The 25,673-nt window shown below is 42.3% G+C and overlaps 1 protein-coding gene across 1 annotated transcript in view; it reads right to left on the minus strand.

The window, feature by feature from the left end:
- Positions 1 to 13,647, minus strand: part of CAMTA1 (calmodulin binding transcription activator 1) — a 467,604-nt gene extending 453,957 nt beyond the window's left edge. Inside the window, exon 1 of the mRNA XM_067311008.1 lies at positions 13,471 to 13,647. Within this exon, the coding sequence (XP_067167109.1) occupies positions 13,471 to 13,495 (25 nt within the window). The 5' untranslated portion in view covers positions 13,496 to 13,647. The remainder of the gene's footprint in view (positions 1 to 13,470) is intronic.
- Between the last annotated feature and the right edge of the window lie 12,026 nt (positions 13,648 to 25,673).

The following is a 25,673-nucleotide window of genomic DNA, read 5'->3' on the forward strand; positions in this document are numbered from 1 at the left end:
AATTTATACACACTGATCTTCAGAGTAGCGGTGTGACATGGGCAAAACGGTCTCAACTTGGAAATTTTACTTAATCTATTGCCAATTAACAAACTCTTAATGATTTAGGTATTGAGGAAAAAACACACACACACCTTTTGCCCTCCTTCCTCAGGCTCAGTTTCAGTCAAACACCTCTCCTCCCCACCGCCTTGGAGTGGAGGCGCCACGTGCTCCTGACTGGCTGAAGTTTTGGGGCGCAATGGGTTATTTTCATCCATTTCAGAGGCAGCCGGGCCCAGCTGTGAGTGGCACAGGGCAGTCAATGGCCTCCTCCCATCCCGCAGGCCACCCCTGCAGCCCCCCACTACTGAAACCCTGCAACTCATGCCCAACACGCACAGAAGGGCTGATACCTCCTTTGGAGGAAGAATTGGAGCACAAGATTTAACCATAGTTTCATGCTTCTCCCATCGTAAACAAGCAGCTGCACAGTATCAATCTTTGTTAACTCATACAGAAATCAGGAAGAAGGTTCAATTGTTTTTATGCTATTCCAGTATTTCTAGTTTGACACTGAATATCTCAGAGTGCTTGGCAAAAGCAGGTTGCTCTGTATGGCTTTTACGGGGTGGGGGGAAGAGTCCAGAGTGCTCCATATATGTGACCATCATCTTCACTATTTCCCATTACCCGCTTTTTTAGCCCTTCGAAAGCTTCACAAATACGCACTTAATGACACAATATTATCTGTAAAAATGGAAATTCACATGGGGGTTAGGAATTAAGCTTTCCAGGGCCCCATCATGGTGACAATCACCTAGTAACTCATAGTCTGAGATAGGTCATCCAATTTAACTGGCATCTACTTAATGTTTGCTATGTTAATTTTATATTGTTTTCATTTCTCATTCAAAATATTGCATTGCAGTACATTCAATTCATTAAGAAGCAAAGTATTTTACATCAGACATTATTACTTTTATCAACCAAACTACATCCCAAGTTACATTTCATCAGCTTATTTTCCATAGGCACATTTTAATTGACATTAATTGTATTACTTTCCTTTACCTCCATATCAGTCAAGTCCTCTATCATTCATTCCACTATTTTGCAAGGCTGGCAGAACTATAATTATTCAGCTCATTTTATTAACTTTCTTTCACTGTCATCAATTATCAGTATTAATAATCCAGAAAGTGCCTAAGGACAGATCCGTTAAAAATGTTTTGGTACAAGTTATCAGAACCTGCTGACTTTAAACCTTCTAACTCATATTGTTAGTATCTTGAATCTTTGCATTACTATAGCAATGAAAGGAACTTCTCATTGTCCTGTAATGTGGCCACTATATGTGGCCTGCTCTCACAATAAAGCAAAAATATATGTTTAACGCTTTGCTTTTCTGCACTTAGTAATGACACTTCTTTGTTCCAAAAAATCCCCAACACAAAAAACAGTAATTGTCGCTTTCCTTGATCGCTCAGGCTTTTCATTAGAGAATCCTCTAGCTGTATAGCCAGAATGACGCACAATAACCATGTTACATTAAGCGAATGCTAAATTCGATGATCTCTAAAACAGATCTGACCTTTCAGAATGACAAAGTTGGCCAACTAGCTATGAAGATTAAACAAGAAAGCGTCTCTCTACATGACACATACACATTTGCTTTAAAACTTGCTTCTCCATCCAGTGTTGTAGAATCATTCACGAAAATCCTAACTCTGAAAATGGTTCTCCTATGCCCCTCTACCACACTTTATGACTTGGACTTTGAACGTAGAGATGCACCACTGTATGGTCCTACATGCTCAGACATACTTCTGACAAAAAGTAAGAGAATGTCATACACACATGCATACCTACTACCTATTCTATTTTCTTCTTTATTTTGTGTCAGGAACAACACTAATCCACTATTTCTGCCATGTCCGTATTTCACGGCGGAAGAAAACCTGTGTAGATTAACAGCCAAAGCTAGGCACAAAGATGAGGACTATCCTCCTAGCTGCAGCGCTGGTGTTCGTGGATGACCTTGGTCTCTCCTGGACTTCCATTCCCATGATTCAACTTCCTTCTTTGTAAAGTGGCATCAGTAGATCTCAAAGCATCGCGTAGGATCCGGCATCACTATATACAGACCGCTACCAAGAATCCAAAATCCTCCAACTGAAATACTGCTTTGCTACTCACGTTCCTCACAAATAATCTCAATCCTTTTAATTAATACATGTAAACCTTTAGGGAGATGGAGCACAAAAGAGTTGTTGTCTTTTAGTCTGGAACACAAATCTCATTTCTAGTCAACCTGATTCACCCACTCATCTACCACATAGTCTTCTGATAAAGTTAGAGAAATATGAATCAATACTATTCAGTATTCATGCCTGACACAGAGCACCAGTACATTCCAGAGGGAATATTTTACATTTATTTAGGACTAAATTTTCCTCTGTAGTTAAAAAAAAAAAAAGTTGCAATTTCACAATGCTTATTTGAGCTTATTGTGCAAATCCAGGCCAGATTTGTACCTGAACTTTTTTGCTGGTATTATTTTTGCTATGGGTGTGACTTATGACATTGTGATCTGCAAACCCTTCTAGTGTCAATAAAAAGTGCTTCTGCAAGCAAAGCTGCACTTACACAAGGAGGATTTGCCGGTAAAGCTGTATCGACAGGGTTTTTTTTTTTTAGTGTAAACCTGGCCACAGTTCAGAAAAGATTCCCAAGGCACGAACAGCCAATTTTGAAAACTATAATAAGGAAACTATATACTAAAATAAAGCAGCCTACAATGTATCTTGTTATGATTCGATATGAAAATATGAATATTTAAGTTCCATTAGCAATCTTCAGGAAATATTTATTAGTGAAACAAAAACTCACGTGAAATTAAGTCTAACTATTATAAAGTTCACAGAAAGTTCTGTATTAATTATACACTATAAACCCTTTGTAATTTTATGGGTTCGTTCATGCTCCTTGCACTTTATCCTCCCAAGGGATGCAACATGAGCCATAAAACTTTAAAGCACACAACAGCAAATCACAGAGAGTCTCCAATCCCACCCTCCCTCTCCAAACAACCTCCCCCCCCCTTTTTTTTTTACTGGTTCTTAAATTTTCTGTGATCCAGAAGGTGGACTTAGAACTCTAGACAATTTAACTACCACAGTTAATCAATATAATATGTAATTGGATAATAGAGAAATGGCTGAATGGGTGTTAATCAATTACTGATTTGCAGACAGTTCTATATTGTATATAGACATAAAGAATAAGCTTATAAAACCACAAACAGAAGTTTTATAAATCCATTACTATCAAGTAACATCTTAGGGTTGGCCATTTTCTGAGCTACCTCACAAAAGAGGTAAAAGGTGTTTAAACGTTACAAATAGGTGCTTACATATATAACGAATAGTTAAAATTATAATGTAATTATTAGCTACTTAAAATGGAATGGGAGGGCATCAAGATATTCAAAAACATCATTTAGCATACAGCTTCTTAATAAATAGAACCAAGTAAATACAGTTCATAAGTGGTACTTATACAAACACAGTAAATGCAAGCGGCTTGAAGTTATTCAGTCATTGATGCAATGAAGTATTGACTTAAGCGATACATCCTTCCTCTTCACAAAATAACAAAAGCATGCTTTATTTAAGAAAACTCAGTAGCGATAACATCAATACCCAAAGCAAAAGCATAAATCTCACCATCTTTTAGTTTTGCCTTTCTCTATTCTATTGGCATTCCTGAAACTCTTCCTCTCAGGGAACAAATTACAAGCAACTTCCGACTCTTCACTTTGAGAGATTTTATATAAGGAAATAGACAAAAAGTTAACATTCATATTTAGTTCAAAGGAAGTCAGTATCATATTTTTCATGTTCTTATTTCCCATGTATCCATCTGGTTCTGCTATGTCCTGGGAGACAGATACATAGACATAAAGTCCTATATTCTGTCTACATTTTCACTTGCAGATTTCTGAACACCAACAAAATCAATACATTCAATCTGGCAAAATTAAATGTGAAGAATTATCCCTTCATCCAAATATCCAAAACACTCTGGCATACTATTTCCAATAGCTAAACTTTGTTCCTAGTAGTTTGGATCAGTAAATAAATAGTGGTATAATCAAAATCAACAGCTTTTGGTCTGTTTTCCAGAAATATTTGGATGATTACATTTGTAAATCTCTCAGCAACAAAGATAGATTTCTAAATATCAATTAAGTATGACTAAGATAATATCTTTCTAAACCTGCAGATAACCAACTCCAGTTTTCCAACGCTGTGATAAAGCAAGGCTTCCCCGGGTTCCAGCATTTGGGTCAAAAGCTTGTCAAGCAAAGAAGCTCCTAACAGGCAGACGACTGTCATCATGCTGCCCCATGGCGAAGCAGAGGGGCACCAGAAAAGGAAGCCTGCAGACTGAGAGGGAACCACGAGGGGGAAAAAAACAATATTGGCAAAGGTAAAGAAATATGAAGGAGGAGCAAGAAGAGGAGAAGAGGACACACAAAACAGCACAATTGTAACCGCTCCGGGGGGGGGGGGGGGGGGGGGAGATGAGGAAAGTCAAAAAGAATCAGGAAGACTTAATACAAATAATAGTATCGAGGATGATTAATGAAATAATTTTTCTCTATTATGTTATTTAATCTAACCTAATTTCTTAAAATATTTTTGATGAATACTTTGCTACTATGACAAGCTCTACAGACCATTCTGAAACTGTAACAAAAATACAGCTAAAAGTCTGCTGCATATTATCTTCCAGGTTCTCTCCAGCAATAGTATCCTATTTGTAAGCTATTTATCCTTTCCACATAGCAGAAAGTTTCCTGACATTTTGTAACTGAATTAAATTTAAACAATACAGCTGTTACATATGTAAAACCACAAATGGTATGTTTTGGGGAATAAGTGATAGCACAATTCTAACTACAAGTTTTCTCCTTTCAGTAGCAATTGCCATGTACGAATGTGCCTTAGTCCTTCCACAGAACAGATATTAACCACTCAGCAACAGCACAACTTTCCCAGTAAAACAGGCATCATCCATGGGCTAAAAGAGACACACCTGCTTTGTTTTTTCTTCTATGGGAAACGATAAAAGAAAAGACTAGATAAATGTTGACAGAACGACTTCATGTGAAATAACTGGCAACAAGCTGCAGGACAAAGGGCAAAAGACTTCATTTATGGATTTTCACACATTAATAAGCAAACTGCCACCACAAAGTATTACTGGCAATTCTGAATGTTCAAACAAGTTAAAACTGTTGTCAAAATATTTATGTTAAGAGAAATCATCGTCCTGTTTATATTTCGCAAGACGTATGCTTTAGATTCTGCAAGATGTATACATGATGTTTAAAGACTTATCTTCCTTAGAAGAAAACCACTTTTTCCTCCTACAACAAACTCAAACTTATAAAAAAGATTTGAGTAATATCATCCACTATTGCCATTAGGTATGCATAAAAGGACAGTATCTGGAAAAACGTGTTGTAGCATGTGCTGTCAGCTTTAATTTCTCCCAAACAAGCTCATCTGCCATTTGAAAGAGCAAGTACTGTAAGTTATTTTCAAAATTTCAAGCAGGTCCCATATAGTTCCTCAGCAAAGGTTTTGGTTCTTTTTGCTAACATTTGACAGCTTGCAGTCTGAAATCTATGCTATTGGAGACTGCTACAAGTAAAATGGTATTATACTGCCACAGTAAAATTTTAGAGCACAGATCTGCCACAGACCAACAAACAACTGGATATTTCTTCTTAATGAAAACCTACTTACTGGTTGAGGTGGTCAGATTTACACAGTTAGCTATTCCTTTCTTGGAAATACCTTCTTAGAAATACTCGGCTTTATTATTGCACTTAGAAGTACAATCCTAAACCAGCAAAAATGGCTACCTCTATTTCACAGGTTCCTCTTTTGTTATCCTATTTTAGCAGGGTTTTTTTTAAGCATCCTGCTAAACATACAAGACAAGTGAGAATGTTTAGATATGGAAGATGCACAAATGTAACTTGGCTTCAAAAACAAACTTTAGGAGTACAGAAACTGTGTAGCTACTTCTGCATCACTGATTTTTTCCTGCAGATCATACATTTAAAATCCCAAAAGTATGCTCCCATATGAGTTCCACTTTGCCACTTTTAAAAGTGACATTAGGATGAGAAGGCCAAAGCTCACCGCAGCTAGCAATACATTTGCTTTAGAGGTGCCATCAATTCCTTCTTTCCCTCCTTAGTTTTCACTACAACTCATCAACTTGCAAGTGGGTTAATACTACCTCTTCCAACTCAACTTCACATCAACTTTGACCGAATAAAGGACAGCTAATCAAATGCTCTTCCAAAGTAACAACCCAAAAGGTACTGGTACTTTTTTGTTGCAACAAAAAGAACTAACAAAAGCAACCTACAACATTTGGGAATCAGGAGCACTGTAACCACTGCTTTTGTGCTGTTCAACCCCGACTTATCCTGTGCCCAATATACTACTGTCAAAGTTCAGAAGCACTGTGTACCCCTGGAAATTTCCACAATCTAGCTACTTTCTATTTTCTCCAAAAGCCCTAGAATGAACTGCAGGTAGAAAGTTCTTCTAAATATTGTCAAATAGTAAGATGATAGCTGGAAGAAGAAGAATGAAAAAAACAGATGAAAGGGGAGATTTATTAAAAAAAGATTAAGAGTTAAACACAATAGCTTACTTATTACAAATGCCTTAACAATGTAGTGATACTCGGGCGGTATTATTAATCAAACATTGCAAACATAGCAAAAATAAAACACATTAATTTATATTGTTTTCATTACTGCAAACCTTCTCAACACTACTATGAAAGAAATTTTCTAAGAGTCCCAAAATATCAACTAAACCTAGTGAAATTAATTCCTTTAATTGTAACAAAGTGTGGAGAGATGGTAAAGGAGCATGCAAAGTTGCAAAAGAGCTACCAGCTTCAATACCGTATCAGAACTGAGCTCTCCATTCCCAGTATTAAAGACGGTGCTGGCTCAGGCGGTGCCATACCTGCTCCTCAGCACACCCTGAGCTTCTTGGCAAGCGGCACCTTGAGCATCGCCTCGGGCACAGCACAGGTGCTGCGATCCCAAAACTGGAGCTGTCAGAGTACGCCAGCACCCAAAGGCATATTTGCCTTTTAAACCCCACTGGATTTAAAACTTAGGTTAAACACACTCCAGCGTTGAAGGGAATGAAGGAAGCTAGAGAAGAAAAAGATGAAAACAACACACAAAGCGAGGAAAAAAATAAAAAGAAGAATTCCCTAGGTAAGGAACGGGAAAACCAGGAAACACTGCAAATGCAAGAAGCTGCTGGAAGCACTGCATTTTAATTAACCAGGCACAGTACTCCACAACGCACTCTGCTAGCCTCATTTCACTCCGTGGAAAGTTTTTCTCCCTGTAGATATATTTGGTTTATTGAAGCAGAGACAGAGGGGACACTAAAAAAGGAAGGTCACATTTCAATACTCTTTCTGAAGACTGCCCGGACAGAGAATTAGGAGAGCTATTTCCCTTTCCTTCTTCATCTCTTCCTTCAAACTCATACCTTTTTTTTTTTTTTTAAATGCAGATCTTTAGAACATTACTTGTTGAAAAAAACCATCTAAAAATACATAAAGTAACATAAGTTTAGCATCTAGTTTTGAAAGAACAAATGCATTTTTATTTTATTTTAACCTTACTTGTACACAATCATTTTACCGTTTCCTGATGCAGGAAATGAATCCCGACTTACAACAACTGTAGGGGACCTTCATACAGTAGTAGCTTTAAAATAAAGAAATAAGCAAACCAAAAAAAAGTAGAACAAACATGTTTGGCAAGACCATTAAAAAACAAGAGAGATGTGGAATTAGATTTTAAAAAATCCGGAACTTCAAAAAAAAAAAAAAAGTCCCATGCCTTATTTCAGAAATCTTATGCATGGAACAGTTATACCTATAGTACAAAAATCACTCAACAAAAACTCGATCCTCAAGAACATAGGTAGTTCCTACTGTTTGGAAGAAGTGAAGTGAGTCCACTTTCTTCAACTGCGCAAACACACTGCTTACTGACGGCTGTGCGAGTTTAACAACTTCAGCAGAAGGCAGTTCACTTTCTACCTTTGACATCAGAAATTCTGGTAAAATTCCAAATGCTGATATTCAGCAAAAATTCTGAGGGAAACAGTACACTAAGCTGAGTGTCAAACTGCTTCTTCACAGTGACAGACAGATCTTGCCCAAAAAAAGAGCAGACCAGGGAATGAAGCAAAATCCTCTCAAAATCCACAATCCATCATACAGCAGGATAAGGTTTGTTTAGGTAACAGAATGTTATGTAACATTTCCACAGAAGGAAGTAAATATTTGCAGTTTAACACTGAAATCGAGAGTGTTTTGTTTTTAAAAGGTATGTTTCCAAAACAGTTTCTAAGCTTTTAATAATATTTGAAGTTAGAGCTTCCTCATTGATCAGTATCAACAGTGAAGCCATCAGTTGCCAAACTCCCTACCATTTCCCCCAACACCCTGAGGAAAAACCACAGGTTTGTGGAAGATGAGAACTTGCCCAGGCAAGCTATGATAAAGTGGCAGATACAGCCAGCTGCACAGCTAAACCCGGTGAAGTCTTGCATTCCACTCTACTAAAAAATAAATGAAAGCGTTATAACCAAAACATCTGTAGGAAGAGCGCATTTCTGTTAAGTTTACAACCCTCAGTTTAGTTCCTATCGTGGCCAGCAAGCATAGAAATAATTACCTGTGGTTGATCAAGACAATTATGATCAAGGCAACCAAATTTATTCTGTTTAGCACTTGGTGAGGTATTAATGAAGACCATTATTGGAAAGCTTAAAAGAAATCCAAACAAAAAAACCCAGCAACACACGCTTTCGTAACATGCTCAGAGTTATATATTGTCAGTCCATCTAAACACCAGGCTGCGTAATGCCACAGCCTGGTAGCCTACTGCTGTCACCCCGAGGTCCTTCCCGATCGGAGGAGAGAGGGCTCGAAGGCACGAACCCCGACCCGCCGGGCCGGCCTCTCCCCATCCTCGGCTCCCGACTCCAACCCCGAGGCCGGGCAGCGTGAACATCCACTGTGGTTCCAACATCTTCATCATCCTCAACAAAAAGTTAGTCAACACAGAAGTCTCAACTTAACTGATACTAATTTACAGTTAGTACCGATTTAATACAATTTAATTGATGAAACAGGGTTGCAGCCGATACTCTAAATACAAAAATGCAGAATTCTCTACAAAAGTTCCAATACCCCAAGAAACTGCTCCACAGTGCACCAATCAAAAAAATGTCAAATTGACAGAAAAAATCCATGCATCTCACATATCCCTGCCCAAATATTTACATCACTACTGACTCAATGTCTCAATACTTCTTTTTAATCTTGTAACGTACCTATTAGCTTGAATATTAAGTGTGTCAAAACTCAAGCGACCCTTTGACTGCTCTAAATGTTTCTGTAGAACATCTTTTGCTTTAGTTCTTCCAGATCACAATGTGGGAGTTGCTAGGAAAAATTCTACCTAATATGACTTTCCCATCCATTGACCTTGCCTGAATTAACGGACATTAAATTCAACAATCAGGTATATAACAGAACTCAGGGGGTACAACAAATAAAATTGCCAGCTCCTGAGCTGGCTGCACAACTTAACTACATGGGCACCATTCCGCTGCATCTTAAATCTATCAGTTTCAGACACCCATTCATTGGAAAAAAAACAGAAAAAGGGAAGATTCTCTACTGATAGGTTTTTTAGAAGTGGCTTCCCACGAAGTTTTCAGACCCATTACAACTGCCAAGCCGACACCTCCCAGGTTCAGCCCCCCGCGTACAGGTTCAGAGACACCAAACAGCCGCTACCCCAAGGGCGGGCGCAAGAGCTGCTCAGGCACCAAGCCCAGCGCTGCCCTGCCTAACGAGACCGGTAAAGAGGGAGCTCACCCACGCTTTCAGAGACACGGAAATCTCCCCGACAGTCAGCAGACAGGGAATCAGTCTCACCTCTGCATCCTACCTCGTGACAACACCTTTCTACTGCCAGCCAGGCACGAGGTGCTCTGGTGAAAGCCTGACAGGGAAACTCAAAGACAGGAAAGGTCTTCAGGGCTTTGTACTTTCCAGAGCTGTTCACAAGACAAATGTTTTCACTGCACCACTTCGGTGGTGGAGGAACGGATTTCTCCTCTAATAGAAGCAGCGTTTTTACATGCAACTCATCTGCTGTCATTTACGAACAAAAGTTTTAAATAGCAAAGCAAGGAACGTCAGGTGACTCGCATTCTTTCCCCAAGCATCAGTACTACTGTTGAAACGCTTGTGTTGGGTCATGCTTTAAAACTACTCCAATCTAAGTTTTTGTCAGGCAGAGTTTAAGTTTAAGGAATGAATGGCTTATACCTTGATTCCTTGAAAATATATTACAGAACTAGGTCAACCGGGGGAAAATACACTGTGAATTTACTATGAAAAGAGCACAGAACTGGTGATAAGCTGAATTACTGAAGACTTTTCCCTCCCACCTAAATGATACCGCCTGGGCTCTACACAGGTATAAATAACTGAATCAACTATTAATAGCTAGGTAAAATACTTATTTATAATGTCAGACTTTAGACACTCAAACATTGGACATAAAAGTCAATTCTTCCAAGAATCCTTACACATCACTACATTACAAGAGCAAATGCTGACCCATCTTCTCAAAAAAAAAACCTTTAGCAGCCCACAAAATATTAGTTATCCATATGAAACATGACAGAAGTTGCATTAAACAATGAACATAAAAACAAATTATCTTGAAAGCTAAAGAGTACTAATCTGCATGAATCTTTAAAGTCATAGCTTCAGTTGTGTAAGACCAACCTTAAAGCCTGTGCTTTATGTAGAAAAATGTCATTGTACAGTAGCACAAAAAGCCTGAAGAGAAAAACAAATCAGGGCGCACTTGGGTGACAATAGTTCTATCAGTGAATTGAAGAACTTGAAGCTTAGCAGTTTGAACTATAAAGTCAAAACATAATCTAATTCTCTTCTCATCTACACCAGTTTGACCCAGTTGGCATTTTACTACCTCAGTGGACTTAATCATTTACTTCAGCATAAACAAGAAAAGAATGAAGCCCAGTGTCTTCCAAACCACGGCAAAGACGGAACTCAGGAGCTTCAAAGAGATTAATAAAAGATGAAGCTGACAACATACTCGTACTCACCATTATTATTTAAAATTTATACTTTTGAAGAGCATTGAGATTTCAGCATGCTGGACAAGGTCCACCCAGAAAGTAAAACAAAGGCAGTCAGGACCACAAAGGATTTACGCCTGCTAAGTTTTAAGAAACATAGAAACATCCCCAAAATGCTTTAAGCAGAAAAACTCACAGGAAGAGGTGGAATAATGACCACTTTACCTTAAGAAGTAGTTTTCCAGGTAAAAAGTGCAAATGGGTTAAAAGGGAGAAAGTAGAGAGTATTTAGAGCTGTCTACATTCGCTATAATGAACATGGAAAAAATTTGTATTAGACATATTTTTGAAAAAATGATTTAAGGTAATACTAAAATTTGATCATAAATTTATGAGGTATAACTAAAGTTAGATAAATTTTAGTAATGCGATTCATTAGTGGCATGATATAAAGTATCTCTCTCTCTCTCTCCTCACACCTGTATAAAATGGAGGCCCTGACACAAGTAACCAATTTTATTCCACAACACAAAACCGTATCTGAAGGGCTCCCAGCACAATGAGCCCCAACTCACTCTCTTCCATCAGTCACTACCATGTTAAAATAATATCACTAACAGTATTCTTCTAGAGGCATTATTTTTTGCCATCCATGCGAGGCCAGTTGATACCTTCCACAACACAACAACAAATGGTTTTGGCAAGTAACTGTTAGGATTCAGAAACCATTGGGCATTTACAAACTATTGGTAAATATTTCTTACAGGACTTTTTTGGACAAATTTAGGTTAAAGGGAAAAAAAAAAAACACCCCAAGAAAATTGACTGCATAGATTTTGTTTACTATCTGTTCTCTTCCCTTTCTTATGTGAGAGGGTTTACGTTTTGGTACCTACCGTTACCATCAGAAATCCTACATGCAATCGTATGCGGTCTAAATCTTAACTTCGTAGTCGAATCTCCAGATTTTGGATGAACACGGGTGGAAAAACAACAAACTTCAGGACTCGGAACACAGACTCTGGCAAGCACACACGGCCGCACAGATTTTAGCGTTGTGAAAAGCACCACTTAGGGAAGAAGTAACTCGCCACCGAAAAGAGCAAGAAAAGTACGCTAAGCTGTAAAGGTCTCGGCCGGCAGGTATTTCGAGGACGTTACCAAGCGCCAACACCCCACCTTCCCCCGCGGGCGCGAGGCAGGGCAGCCGTGCCCGGGCTCCCGCGGACGGCGCGTCACCACCCCCTTGCGGAGGCCACGCACGCCCTCGCCGCGGAGCCCCGCGCTCCCCCCGCGCGACCGGCTTCCCCCGGCCGCGGCAGCCCCGCGCCGGGCGCCCCCCGGGGCCGCGCCGCGCCGCTCCGCGCAGCGCCGGGGCCGCCCGCCGCCGCCGGGGGTCGCCGCCGGGGGTCGCCGCCCGGCCCGGCCCGGCCCGGCCCGGCCCCGCCGCTCCAGAGCGCCGCGTGGCGGCCGCGGGGCCCCGGCGCGGGCGCAGGCCGGGCGCGCCGCCGGCGGCAGCGGGAGGCGCCTTCCCCGGGCCGGGCGCCGCCGCGGCCCGCCAGGCCCGACCGCGCGGCCCGGCGCGGAGCGGAGCGGAACGGAGCGGGCGGCGCCCCCGCTCGGCGCCCGGCGCGGGGAAGGCCCGGCGGCGGCGGCGCGGCTGAGGCCGGCGCAGCTCGTGACAGGCGCGCGGCCGCGGGGCACGTGCGCCGCCGCGGGGGGGGCGGGGGGGGAGGCGCTCGCACCGCGGCAGGCTCGGCTCAGCTCAGCTCGGCTCGGCTCGGCCCGGGGGCGGCGCGGCGCGGCGGGGGGCGCAGGCCCGGCGCGAGCGCGGCGGCGCGGGCAGGCGGCGGTGGGCCCGGCCCAGCGCGGCCCGGCGGCCGGACCCCGGGCCGCCTCCACCTCCGCGGCGGCGGCGGGCAGCGGGCACGTGCCGGCGGGCGGCGGGAGGCGTGCCGGCGGGCGGCGTGCCCGGCCGCGCCGGCCCGGGGCGCCGCGGGCCCGCGCCACGCGGCCTGCCCGCCGCACATGGCGCGCCCGCCGCCCCCCGGCGCGGCCCGGCCCCGCGGGGGCGCCCAACGCCGCCCAACTTCGCGCCGCGCCGCGCGGCCCGGCGCCACCGCCCCGGCGCGGGCCCGCGGGGCCGGGGCCGGGGCGGGGGGCGGCGGGCGGGCCCGGGCCCGGCGGCGCGGCGCGGCGTGGCGCGGACGCGGCCCGGCGGCGCGCTCACCTTCCGGCTTGTTTTCGGCAGCCATTTCCCCTCCGCGCGCCACATCCTCCTCCGCCTCCTCGCGACCGGGACCCAGGCGCGCGCCGCCTCCTCCCGCTGCCGCCGCCGCCGCCGCCGGGCCGGCCACACCGCGCGCACGGCGCACACCCCGCGCCGCCCATTGGGGGAGCCGCCGCACTGACACCCGCCCCAGCCAATCGCCGCCGCCGGGGGGCGGGCGGCGAGAGGGGATGGGCGCTACTGACAGCCCGCTTCGCCAATCGGCGCGCGGAGTCGCTTCACTGACGCGCGGCGCAGCCACTCAGCGGCCGCGCAGTGACGGCGAGGAGGGCGGGAGGCAGAGCCTTATTGACGGCCGCAGCAGCCCGTCAGGAAGCGGCTGCGCGCTACTGACGGCTGCCGGAGCCAACCGCGCCGGAGAGGAAACGGGACGTGCCGATTGACGCACGGCTGTGACGGCCCAGCCGGCCAACCAGGAGAGGCAGCCGGGAGAGCGACGGCGCGAGCAGCCAATGGGAAGGGAGCGCCGGGCGCCAGCCGGTGACAGGGCCCCACGCCCTGTCCATTGGCTGCGGCCGGCCGCGGCCGGTGCCCGCCCCTTCCTCACCCTGTAACCCTAAACAAAGGCGCCCATTGGCGCGGCGGGCGGCGCCGCCGCCAATCCGCGCGCCCGCCCCGCCCGCCGCCCGCCCCCGCCTCGGAGGGGCCCGGGGGCGGCCCGCGGCGGGCGTGGGGGCCGCCAGGACGCGCCCGGCCTCGGCGCCCCCCCGCACCCGCCCTGCCCTCTCCCCCCCCCCCCCACCTGCGCGGAAGCCGCGCAAAGCCCCGCCGCCGCCGCTTCCCGCGTCCGCAGAGCGGGTCCCGCCGCTGCCGCCCCCCGGGCCCGGGCGCGGGCCGCAGCCGGGGGCAGGCGCCGCCCCGCCTCGGCACCGCGAAACGGCCGCTTCAATGCTTGTTGTAAGAGCTCGGCAAGTAAACTGAATCTTGTAGCGTTACGCAGTCATTCTCCACACGGAAGTAAGAATTAAGTTATTCTTTTTCCATTAGTAAACTATAAAGCTATTTTAATTAATCCGTATAATCTAATGAGATCAATTCATATTTCACATTCAGCTCTTGCCCTTATGCAGCATTCTTAGTTTATGGTTTCCAATTACTCTAATCCAAAATGAGTAGGCTAGTGATCAATCTCTAATAAAAAAGTTTCACTATTCCCACAATTTCCACCCAGCATTTACTAGAGCACGTTAAAATATATCAAAACTGAAATGCTCAAAAAAGCTTTTAAGACTGAAAACAAACTTGTTACATCTTTTATTTCCTGAAAGCTGGATTCGAGTTAATATAGAAGAGAAAAAGTAGAACCAGTATTGTGTGCCCATCAGAAGACACAGCCACCTGAAATCATTAACCGATCTGTCATATTTACAGTTCCATCTCTTATAATCTCTAATTTGCTCTTTCAAATTCACAGATGGCCTAATGTATGTTTATTAATCAAAGAAGATTTTAAGATGCACCATATTTCAGTTAAAACTTAAAAGCTGAATTTTTTATGAATCAAGCAAATGTGCTACATGTTAATATATGCATCATCCTCTTGTTTGAGGGGAAAAAGGGTTGGGGGATTTTTAAGCCAAATGACAGTCTTAGATATCCCAAGACCTGCTTCCTCCTTTTAGACAATGAACATTATTACGGTGTTAAGAATGTCAGGAAGGTATTTGGGGCAAGAGACTTTTGTGAGCTTTGTCATACGTTGCACCATCACGGACACAGCAGTAAACATTATTGCTGGCTCTGCTTTTCTTGCAATTGTGCAGTTAACATGGGGATGAGAATAAGGTGCCCTAGCTGCAGGCTGCTGGGCAGATCTAGGGAATGTCTGCAGAGGCACAAGGCTGTGGCTATTAAAAAACAAACTGATTGTTTGGCTATGATTTTATGTGAGAAGTGCAAGGCCTACCTGGAAAAGCATCACAAAAGTAAAGGCTGGAAGTGCTGAACATGATACAAACAGGTCTGTAACATAAACTAGCACTCAGTGCTTCATGCCCGTGATCAAAAGCCCAGAAGCAGGGCAGCGCTATATTTTCTGTGACATGGAATGTATGCAGGAAACCGGGACACATGTCCCAAATTACATTTTTGCCATGGAGTTAACATGAGATGCACCTTAGAATGAAAAAGAAGGGACAGAAAGAAAAACTGAAGGAGAATGGGAGTTTAAAGGGAACACATGCCTCATGCACCTTATTCAGCTGTTTACGGACACAAGTCTCGGGGCTTTCCTAGGGCATAACACCAAAGGCTATGATGGCTACTTCATTGCTAGTCAGATTCTGAAGGGAAAAAGGGACGTGAAGGGAAAAATCATCAAAAGTGGTAAAATCATGAGCTCAGAAGTACCCAGCCTGCGTATACATTCCATAGATTCTGAATTTTTTACTCATGAAACTAAAGAAGCCTTCCCCAAGCATTGAGCATCTAGGGCTGCTGGGGTTATTTCTCCCATTTTTTCACAACACGGACTGTAATACTCGCAAGTTGTCCAGGGATTGGACCCCCTGCTCCATGACTATTCAGGCAAGCAAACGAGCGAGTTGCCACCAGATGAGCACATCACTGAGTCTGTGTCATCAGGTCTCAAATCCTATGGCTACTCGCAGTCTGCAGGAAAGTGTTGTTTAAAGGTTAAAAGTATCATTCTAAATGAAACAAAAAGAGAAAAGATCAGTTTTGAGGCACTGAGGGATCTTTAAATTATGACATAAATGCAGACAGCAACGATCCTAAAAAGATGGTGATAGAGCAGTGCTCTATCCCCAGGAACGAGAAGTAGGCAACCAAAAGCAGGCCCCTCCGGAAGACACAGAAGGCAATCTGTGACAAAAGGGTACACAGTCTACGTTTTTTTATTTTAAAGCCTCCCCCCCACAGCTTTTGATCATAGGCTGGAAGCACTCCTTTTCTGCTATTCAGGCAGGGTCTAGCAACTGTGGAAAAAGTTATTTTGTAGGAAGTCTTCAGAAAAGGTCTACTGCTTGCTTTCTGTTATGCCTGAGAATGTCACGTGGTGTTACAGCTGTTGGCAACCATTGCATCAGGAACTGCTCTGTAAATATCCTGTTATCAGATTTGTGAAGGATCTGCCTGCAAGTCTTAGTGATAACTGTTTATTTCCCTGTAATAAAGTAAACATGGTTGTGATCAATGATTTGATGAATTCTGCTTGTCAGAGCAATGAAACTGAGAAAGCTTCTACTAAGTACGTTTATCACAGGAATCTTAGCATTAGGTCCACTGGGTATTTAGCGCTGGCTATAAGTAAAGGCTCAGCATGTCCGAAACACACCCTGAGTGCCACCCACACTTTCTTCACAAACAGCAAGGCATAGGTAATAACCAGCTTGCAGACCCCTGCTGCCAGAGAGCTCATCAAACAAAAGCTGTCTTTGCTGTGCGTCAGCTTAATTTTTACATCCACACCATTCAGCAAAAGCTTATCTTGAAAGAACAGATCGCTGTGGAGGGTCCCAACAGTTTGATCCTCCCACTCTGGCCCGTCAGAGCCAAGCGTTGCCTAAATCCCGATTACCGACGCCATCCAGCGTGACTGCTTCCTGCTGCCCGGCTGTGTCTTTGTAGAACAGCCCTGTGGAGAGGCGCGTGGACAGCGTGCCACGGCTGCTTCTGAGAAACAGCTCAGGGAAGGCACGGTAGGAGTAGCAGTTGTTGCTTTGGCTTATCAGTCAGTCCCCCAGCGTAATGTCCAGCTGGCTGGAAACAGAGGCCAGCGGGTATTTCACGTGGCCCACAGCCTCGCCGGCACCAAGGCTGGACCATCAGCTTTTACAGTCTTGCAGCAAAGGTACAGCAGCGCGCTGTTCGGATCAACCTTGTAAGGTTGTCCCATTGTTCCTTTTGTATGGAAGGATCTCCATGGACCTGTGTCCAGTTTTCTGAAGATTGCTGCTGCCTCTGAGTACCCAAGAACAAAAATCACAGTTCAGCTGCCATTCCAAGCTCACTGCAAGCTAAGCCTCACTTTAAGAGCAAAGTGGTCAACAAATCAATGCTTAGTCTGCCTTCTTAGAATTGGATGTCAAGGCACTTTTGCTATGAAGAGTCTCTCAAGAAACAAAGTAAATTGTTCTGTCCTTTTAAAAATGGAAAGCGCCTTGGAAGAGTGATATATTATTTGCCTGGCTGAGTTTCTTCTTCATCTCTGTCAAAGCTTGAAAAGTACTGGCACTTCTGCCTTCTCAAGCAGAGCTCAGTGTAACTGGACCACATCTAATGCCAGCACAATGCAAATGAAGATTGAAACAGTTGTTTCCTTTGATGTGTGCGACTAAATGCTCAAAAGGGATATTTCCACTTAGATCCTCATGAGAATAAGACTTTTTTAAAAAGACCTGTTGGCTTTATGCTTTCACTAAGGACAGAAGCAATTTCTGAGCCAAGACGAAAGATGAGTATGGTGGGATGGGTCTCTTCTAAGACAGAAAAAAAGGAAAATTCCTTTTTCCTATTTTCAGTGACTGTTAATCTCATGAACCGTGAAAGGCACATTGATGAAGAGGCTCTAGATTGACAAACCCACTCCTAACAGTCATATAGCTAGTATAGTAGGTACTGTAAATACACACAAATATTAATGCAGCCACAGGACCAGCTAAGGTAATTGTTTCCTTCAGCTGTTCAAGATATCCTGGAAACTTCTGTAGTTATCAGGATGGCAAAGAGCTACCATTTTCTTGATAAATTCTAGGGAATTTATGTCTGTCCTTGGATATTCTTCTGAGGTGATCCTTACACTTCACAAAGACATGAGGTAGCCACACAGTTGTTATTCCTCACTATTTGCACTATGGCAATAAAGAATACTGGATTAAGATAGGTATCCTCTATAGTTAAGGCTGCAAGACAATTTCCTGACACAAAAATCAGATGTTTAGGTGATAACTTTATCTGAAGATTCGTAGGGCTATCCCACTTTGGACTCACCCCAGCTGCCAGACACTTTCTCACAAGATACAGCTGTGCTCCAGTATGTTTCATCAGGTATAACCATATAGCCCTGTAATACAGTATTGCCATTGCCAGTAACAGGCCATAAGCTTTGCACTGAGCTTGCAAGGCCTCCGTACCGAAGCTTGTCAGCTTGCTCTTTCTGAATTTTTCTTGACTGGCCTGCAGCTTTGATTTACTTGGTTTAGCTGTGACAGCAATTTCTCTAATTGACCAGGTGTATGGTTAGCTTGTTTTACTTTTGTTTATCTTTGCATGGTACAACCATACTTCCACATAAGACAGCAATAAGAAGCAGTCATCCTATGCAGAATGAGATATTACGGCTCAAAAATAATGATGTAGTACAGGGAAATTAAACTTTTTCTGTACAGAATCATTCTAACTATTATCTTCTTTCTTTTTCTGTAACAGTTAGATCTGGACTAATAATGATTAGATTCTTAAGATTTCAGTTGTACTAACAATAAAGTCTTGGCTTTATATACATATAAGATGTGCTTCCTTTTTGCCCATAAACCAGATTTTAAGTGTAAAAAAGGTTTTTAATTGGTTAAGTGCCATCAAACAGATCCATGCTCTGTTGCTTTTTCACATCTGATGAGCAAAACTAGAGGTAACATACTATCTAATTGGTGTGGCACTTTGGAAAGGCTACTCAAAAAGACATTTGTTGTGGTAGCACTGAGCAATGACTACTCTTGCTTTATCAGGGCAGTGATCTGTTTTCTGGGGATGAAAACTACTCATATGGCCCAGTTACACTTGGAGACCTGAGTAGGAGCACAAAGAGCAGTTTCAGCGTGTATTTATTTCTGGCAGGTCCCAGCATGTGATGCCAAGTAACTCTGTGTGCAGCACTGTACGGGTGCTGAAGCAGACAGAGTAGCAGGTGCCAGTGTCTGCCTCCCATGGAGAGTCCTGCCTTGCTATCTCTTCTTCAACAAGAATGGGCAACTGGATTAGTCAGAGGGCATAATCTGCAGTACCTTCAGCATGCTAATCCTATCCAGCTCTGTCTGTCTGCTCAGAACCAGCTTACCTTCTGCAGCATCCAGTTTCTTGCCCAAGGCTAGTGTTAAACTGGTATTTAAGAAGGAGTAGAGCTTCACTTGGATAATTCAGGCAAGACTGAGTAGTGAAAAGGGGACAAGAAAAATGGCAGAGCTAACACATCACCTTCTAGTTAGGAAGAACGCTTGTTTACTTGCTTAGATTCTCACTTTGCCACCAGATACAATAACGTCAGAGATCCATTCACATTCAGTTTTGCAGACCCCAGGGCTCGTGGTTGCAACCCAAGCTGGAACCCAAGACACTCCCAAGTATACAGAAAGCAACTGTTGTCAAGACTAGTCTTTCAGTTATTTTCAGGGAGACAAGCACAAACATTTATTTCAGCCATAGCCCTTGCTGCATTATTCACTTACATACTCTTGAGAGCAAATAACCATAAGGTACACCACATGGGGTTAGACCTTGAGATCACCCAGAAACATAATTAAATGCAAAATCAGCTACATGTGTGCACAAGAGTGTCCATCTCTTCCTTCTCTCTGAAGCTATAGTTCCATACATACCTCTATGGCTCATTAGAGTAATGAGGTCCATGTGGTCTGATTGACAAGGTTATTTAGGACACCAGCTGCCTTTTCTCAGCCTTTACAGTCTGGGGAAGGAAGAACTTCCACCTAACTGGTTCATAATAGCTCCACTACCAGAAATTCATGCAACATACCTTGGTTCTACAGTGGAATGCAACCTGCTCTATGAAGTATCTTTGGAAGCATTGTCTGGCTTTCTAGAGCCTTCCTGGTCTGTAAAAGCAATGTGGTTAAAAATAAATAAAGCCTTTTTAATGCGGTTCTTGAAGTAGTGCTGAACTTTGCTACATGTGGCTAATGAACTTATTCTCTTCCTCAGTATAAGCTTTTCAAGCAGGAAAAAACCTAATAAACTGAATCTTATATACCTGAAACTATATACAATTTTAACAGTAGTGTATAGGTTATTACAATGTGATCTACATAACAGTAAAAATGCAATCTGAACATGGATTTTTCCTTAAACATACCAGCAGTGTCTCAACTATTTCCATTTAATTCCTTTTGCAATAACATGATAAGAAGTTACCATCTGAATTTAAATACTTTTGGTATTCTTCAAGTTTCCCAGCTTCCCACTGTTTAAAAACCCTATGCCTAACAGTCATTAGACATTCAGGTACTATTTGCAAAAGACATTGTGCATGTATAGCACAGGAAAACCTGACTTGGTCTTACCTTTCTCTGGGCAGAAACATACAGTTACATCCAGCTGATAAGTCACAAGAAATCTGATGTGCCAGGAGTTTTTGCAGTCTGAACAATGAATAATTTTTAATAGTGTAATATACTGATAAAATCTGTTGCTGTAGTGATTTTTTTAGAGGGAGGCAAAGTATGGAAAAGCTCACTTAAACTCTTCTTTATTGTCATTCCATGAGAGATGTGGGGCTAACTTGGTTAATTGGGTTAATGAGATGATTTGACATGCTTAGTTATATGCAGAAGTAAAACTGTAAAGAGTATATTCAAATACCCTGTTATGGATATTCAGCAAATTATACATCCACAGTTGCTATGGCAAGCATAAAAAAGCAAAACAATTCAGACAGTTTTAATGGCTATAAAGACAATGTTGGAAACTCCATTTCTTTTGAACTGCTTGCACAAAGTTATTCTGTGATTTAGAACTACGGAATGCCAAATGTTCTTACAAAAATACCCTTAAAAGTGTGAATAGAGATGCTTTAAAAAAAAAAAACACACAATGATAGAAATGAAATGTTTTTGCCCTTTCTTCTCTCCACCTAGAGAATCAAGAACTGTTTTAGGGTGAAAATGAAGAAAAAAATAAACAGACTTAACCAAGTCAACATGTATGCATAAATCCATTGTTACTTAACAATATTTCACTGTACTTGTGAAGTATAATTGCCAGTTCTCAAATTCATCAAAAACAGGTAAATATCCCAAAACATGCATTTCTTCAGAAAGGTTATCCAGAGAAATATACTCTATTTAGAGCTCTGCCATCCAAATGACTTGCCTAAAATGATGTGTGGGAGTTGGAGAAGAATATAAATTACCAGGAACTAAAAATACTGGATTACCCTCATACTGGATGAAACTGTATACTACATTAGCAGAGGGACAAACTCAGCTATCTTCCATGTTTTGGGGTTTGGATACATTCTTCTACCCATTTCTTCTGCAATTCTTCATCCACTTATTTCCTTCAGAAGTACAAGCACTAGGTTCAATTAATCTCTAGTAAAACTTTGTTGGCCATAGGGAATTTGCACCACACTACAACAAACCTTTACTCCAGAGCCTAAAACATTATAAGGGACCCTGGAGGAAAGGTGTTTTCATTGTGCTAACCCTCACGATTTCTTTATAGGAATTTAAGCCAGTAGCCTCAAAACTAAACACTCTATTCACCAGTTTACTAAAAACAAGAGTACAAAAATTTGTTCCTCTACACTGGCACTGAGTCTGGAGGGGGAAAAGGGGGACCAAACTGGGGGGTTGCACATTTGGAGTCCCATTTATTCCAGTTCTGGTACAACTTCAAGCAGTTTTAGAACTGACTTAAATGGGTGCCAACTTGTAGCATTTTGCTGAGGCCAGAGATGCCAGCTGAGAAAGCCTGCAATGCCACAAACTGTGGCACACTGCCTCCGCCACACGCCAAGTTGTTTCCTCCTCTGCTGTCCGTAGCAGAGGGCTTTATTTCTCTGCTTGAATGGGACAAGTTCTGTCTTTACTTTTGTGTACCATACTTGTTCTAAGCACCCTGGTGGCACTGAGAAAATAATGATTATTTTGCTGTAATATACACCCATAAGCCAGTCAGAAGAGGAAAAACTGAAAAATGAGGTAAATTAAAGCTTCCAACTAAGGGGATTTATTAGTAAGTCACCAGAAAATTCAGATAATTTATTTTTGCAATTCTGCAGCAACTTTCTTCAGTTCTTCTGGATTAGCTATTAGAAATTATGTATCAAAAATTAAAGAAAATGTCTATTGACCATTATATCAAATTCTAATTTTAGCCAGAAAAAAAGAATAATTGGGCTGTGATTTATTTTGGTAGTCAGGCTCCATTAACAATTTCCACCCCCCATGTTTACATAATTCTGGCAAAATCAGGTAATATATACAGTGCTCATAAATGCTGGTTTAGATTTAATATAGACAATTTCCTACAGTATATTCAGAACATTCCTCCTTGCTTTCTTTTACATTAAGACAATCAAGTTATGTAGTTTAAAGAGGCAATACAATTGTCACCCATGGTGGCTTCAGTTATAATTTCAGCCTTCAATAGGGTACCCACCCCCCAAATTTTTTCTTCTGAAGTTGTCATCATCCTGTGACAAGCTGCACGGCCTGGCTGCTACTCTCTGGGAAAGTTTTTTCCCCACGCCCCAAACCCTCTCCCCTGCTAATATGTACAACTGCTTTTGTCACCTAAGAAGCGAGAAGAAAGCGTAAATTCTACAAACAAATTAGTAAAGCAAAGTTATCGTGTACAAGGCTGGTCCATAACTAGCTCTGACTGGGGCAGTGAATGAACAGCTCCTGGCTCAGCCAGAAAATGCTGCTAGACAAACATGGCTCACTGAATCCCAGCCCACAGCATGAACAGAAACCCATACGGTAACCAGTCTCACTAGAAGAAAAGGGCATTTTCCATAATTCTTTTTCTCTCAGCATGTACAAGATACTGTAATTTTTCAGGTTAGTTTGATATGAGATCTCTAGTGACAGTTAAAGCAAATATAGTAAGAACGTATGAGCAAACAAAGTGTTTAAGTCCAAGATCCCTAAAGGTATGGCCCTAAATTTCTGTTCCTACTTTTAAACAAATGTCTTTTCCAGGATACATAGCACTTCTGAAATTAGTCTGCTGTCTATATTAACCAAATAAATATGGATTTAGGAGCCAAACTTTAGTCACACAGGTATGAAAATGTCAGCCTAAGACATTGAAAACAGAAGAATGAGTAATGGAAGAAGAAAAAGAAAGAAAGAAAGACAGAGAACCAAAGGAGGCGAAAACTGACAAAGGCATAGAAAGAAAGGCAGTTAAAAGGTGTTCAAAGCCATGCAAATTCAAAGCCAAAGTCAAATTTAACCAAGTCATTCTGCTCCCAAGGAGCTTCTGATGACAGCACCACCCAATCTCTGCCCTTTGCACCAAAATCTGTCCTGGAGCTACCAAACCAAGTCTTAATCCATATATGCCTGTTATTTATTGTTTCTGTATATGTTACGTGGAAACATAATGAACAAAAAATAGCACACTCATGTTTTAAGTTAAAAAGCATTAATGTTGAAATCACCATCTCAAATCTTTAAAGGACTCAACCATGATTCTGTCAGGCTATAGATTCACAACAATAAGGAACTTCTCTGATTTTTTTCATCATTTATGAATAGATAAACCCAATGGAAGGCTACAAAAAAGCTACACTGTAATTCCAGTATCACAAACTAGAATCAAGACAGATTATGATTTGCTAATGGTGATACTATGGCAGTGCAGCTACTCAAATCTCTCTTGGATGCTTGTCCAGTACCTTATTACATAAAACCTTTCTTTGTCATTACAGATATGCAGTAGTTCCTATAAACCAAAATTATTTCTTTTATATTTTCTAATTAATTTTAGATATATAACAGAGTTTTCTTTCTAGATTTACCTCAATCTTGTCTTAATTATTAAAATAGTTCTCTCCCATATGACCCACAAGATTTGCACGGAATGAGAAATATATACAAATAGTATACTCAAAATACCTAGAAATAACAAGCCTTTATTTAGATGGTTTCATTTGTGATTTCTTGATTTTCCACCTAAACTTCTTCCCCAAGAAGGACTGGAACAGTAATACTTTTTTTCTAAAGTGGAGTAAATCAGTCCTAAACCCCTGGTAGCAGAGCTAAAATGAAGATACAATACAAGGAGTGAAGAATGCAGGAGAACCCTATTACTCATCAACAATAAAATTTGCTGCTGATCTTCAGTTGCTTAGACAGGCATGTTAATTATTTATGGAATAGTGTTAAACATGAAGTATTTTAGCCTGGGACAGCATGAAGGTAAAACCAAGAACATGAGCCTGTCAAAATCACAGAACTGTTTTGCAGTACTGTTTGTACTGTAGAACTGTTTCGCAGACAAGGACAGAATACCCCTACACAGATTACTTTTTATTGAACTATAAATTGAAAAAAAATCCTTATGGAGTGTCACTTTCAGTGTTAAGTGACACACTTTATCTTTTTTGACAGTGTCAGTCTATATTTAATGTTTATCTGTTAGGGAAACAACACACTATCTTCCAAATATGTAAGTTAGCATAACCTCGTTTGAACATTTACACAAAGTCCATGACCTTCTCTTTCTTCTTGCTTATGTCTATGAAGAGCCTGTCATGCACATTTTAAAATTTGCTCCAAACGACCAGAACTTTTCCATTCTCATGATGCTGAAAAGATGTCTCCATACAATACTGAGCAACGCCACAGCACCACCCAAGGATTAGTGACATATTACCAATTCACCTATAGTAACCACAATAGGCAGCTTAAAATAACTCCTACTGACTCAGAGTGGGAGAGGGACTCAGAATTAGCATGTGCTCCTAAAGAAATGAATTATGCATAAAATTAGTCCTTTTTAACTGGTAATGGAAGTATTAATATTAGAATCAGCTTTTATATTTGGAATGACATCTTTCAACTCCCATCTCTGATTAAACAGCAGAACCTGTGACCTAGTGTTGCACAATTTAAATTTTTATAACACCTCTTCCTGCTTAAAAAAAATGTAAGGAGCTTTACTACAACATTAAAAGTTAATCCTTCTGTAGAATCAATGATTGATCAAAATCAACTAAAAGTACAAAAAGTAAACAGGTCTTAGTCAGAGAAATCAGTATGAGATTAATGGAAATGGATGGTCAGCTGGATCAGGAGCCTAAAGGGCACATTTCAGAAATGGATCTGCAAGGTCTACATATGAATTTAAGCACTGATTAGGAGTATAATCAAAGGACCGCACTTACTTCTGGTACATTCAGCATTAAGCCCTTAAGGTGAAAATCTGGGGGGATG

Source organism: Apteryx mantelli, chromosome 26 (genome assembly GCF_036417845.1).
Source record: "Apteryx mantelli isolate bAptMan1 chromosome 26, bAptMan1.hap1, whole genome shotgun sequence".
Lineage (NCBI taxonomy): Eukaryota > Metazoa > Chordata > Aves > Apterygiformes > Apterygidae > Apteryx > Apteryx mantelli.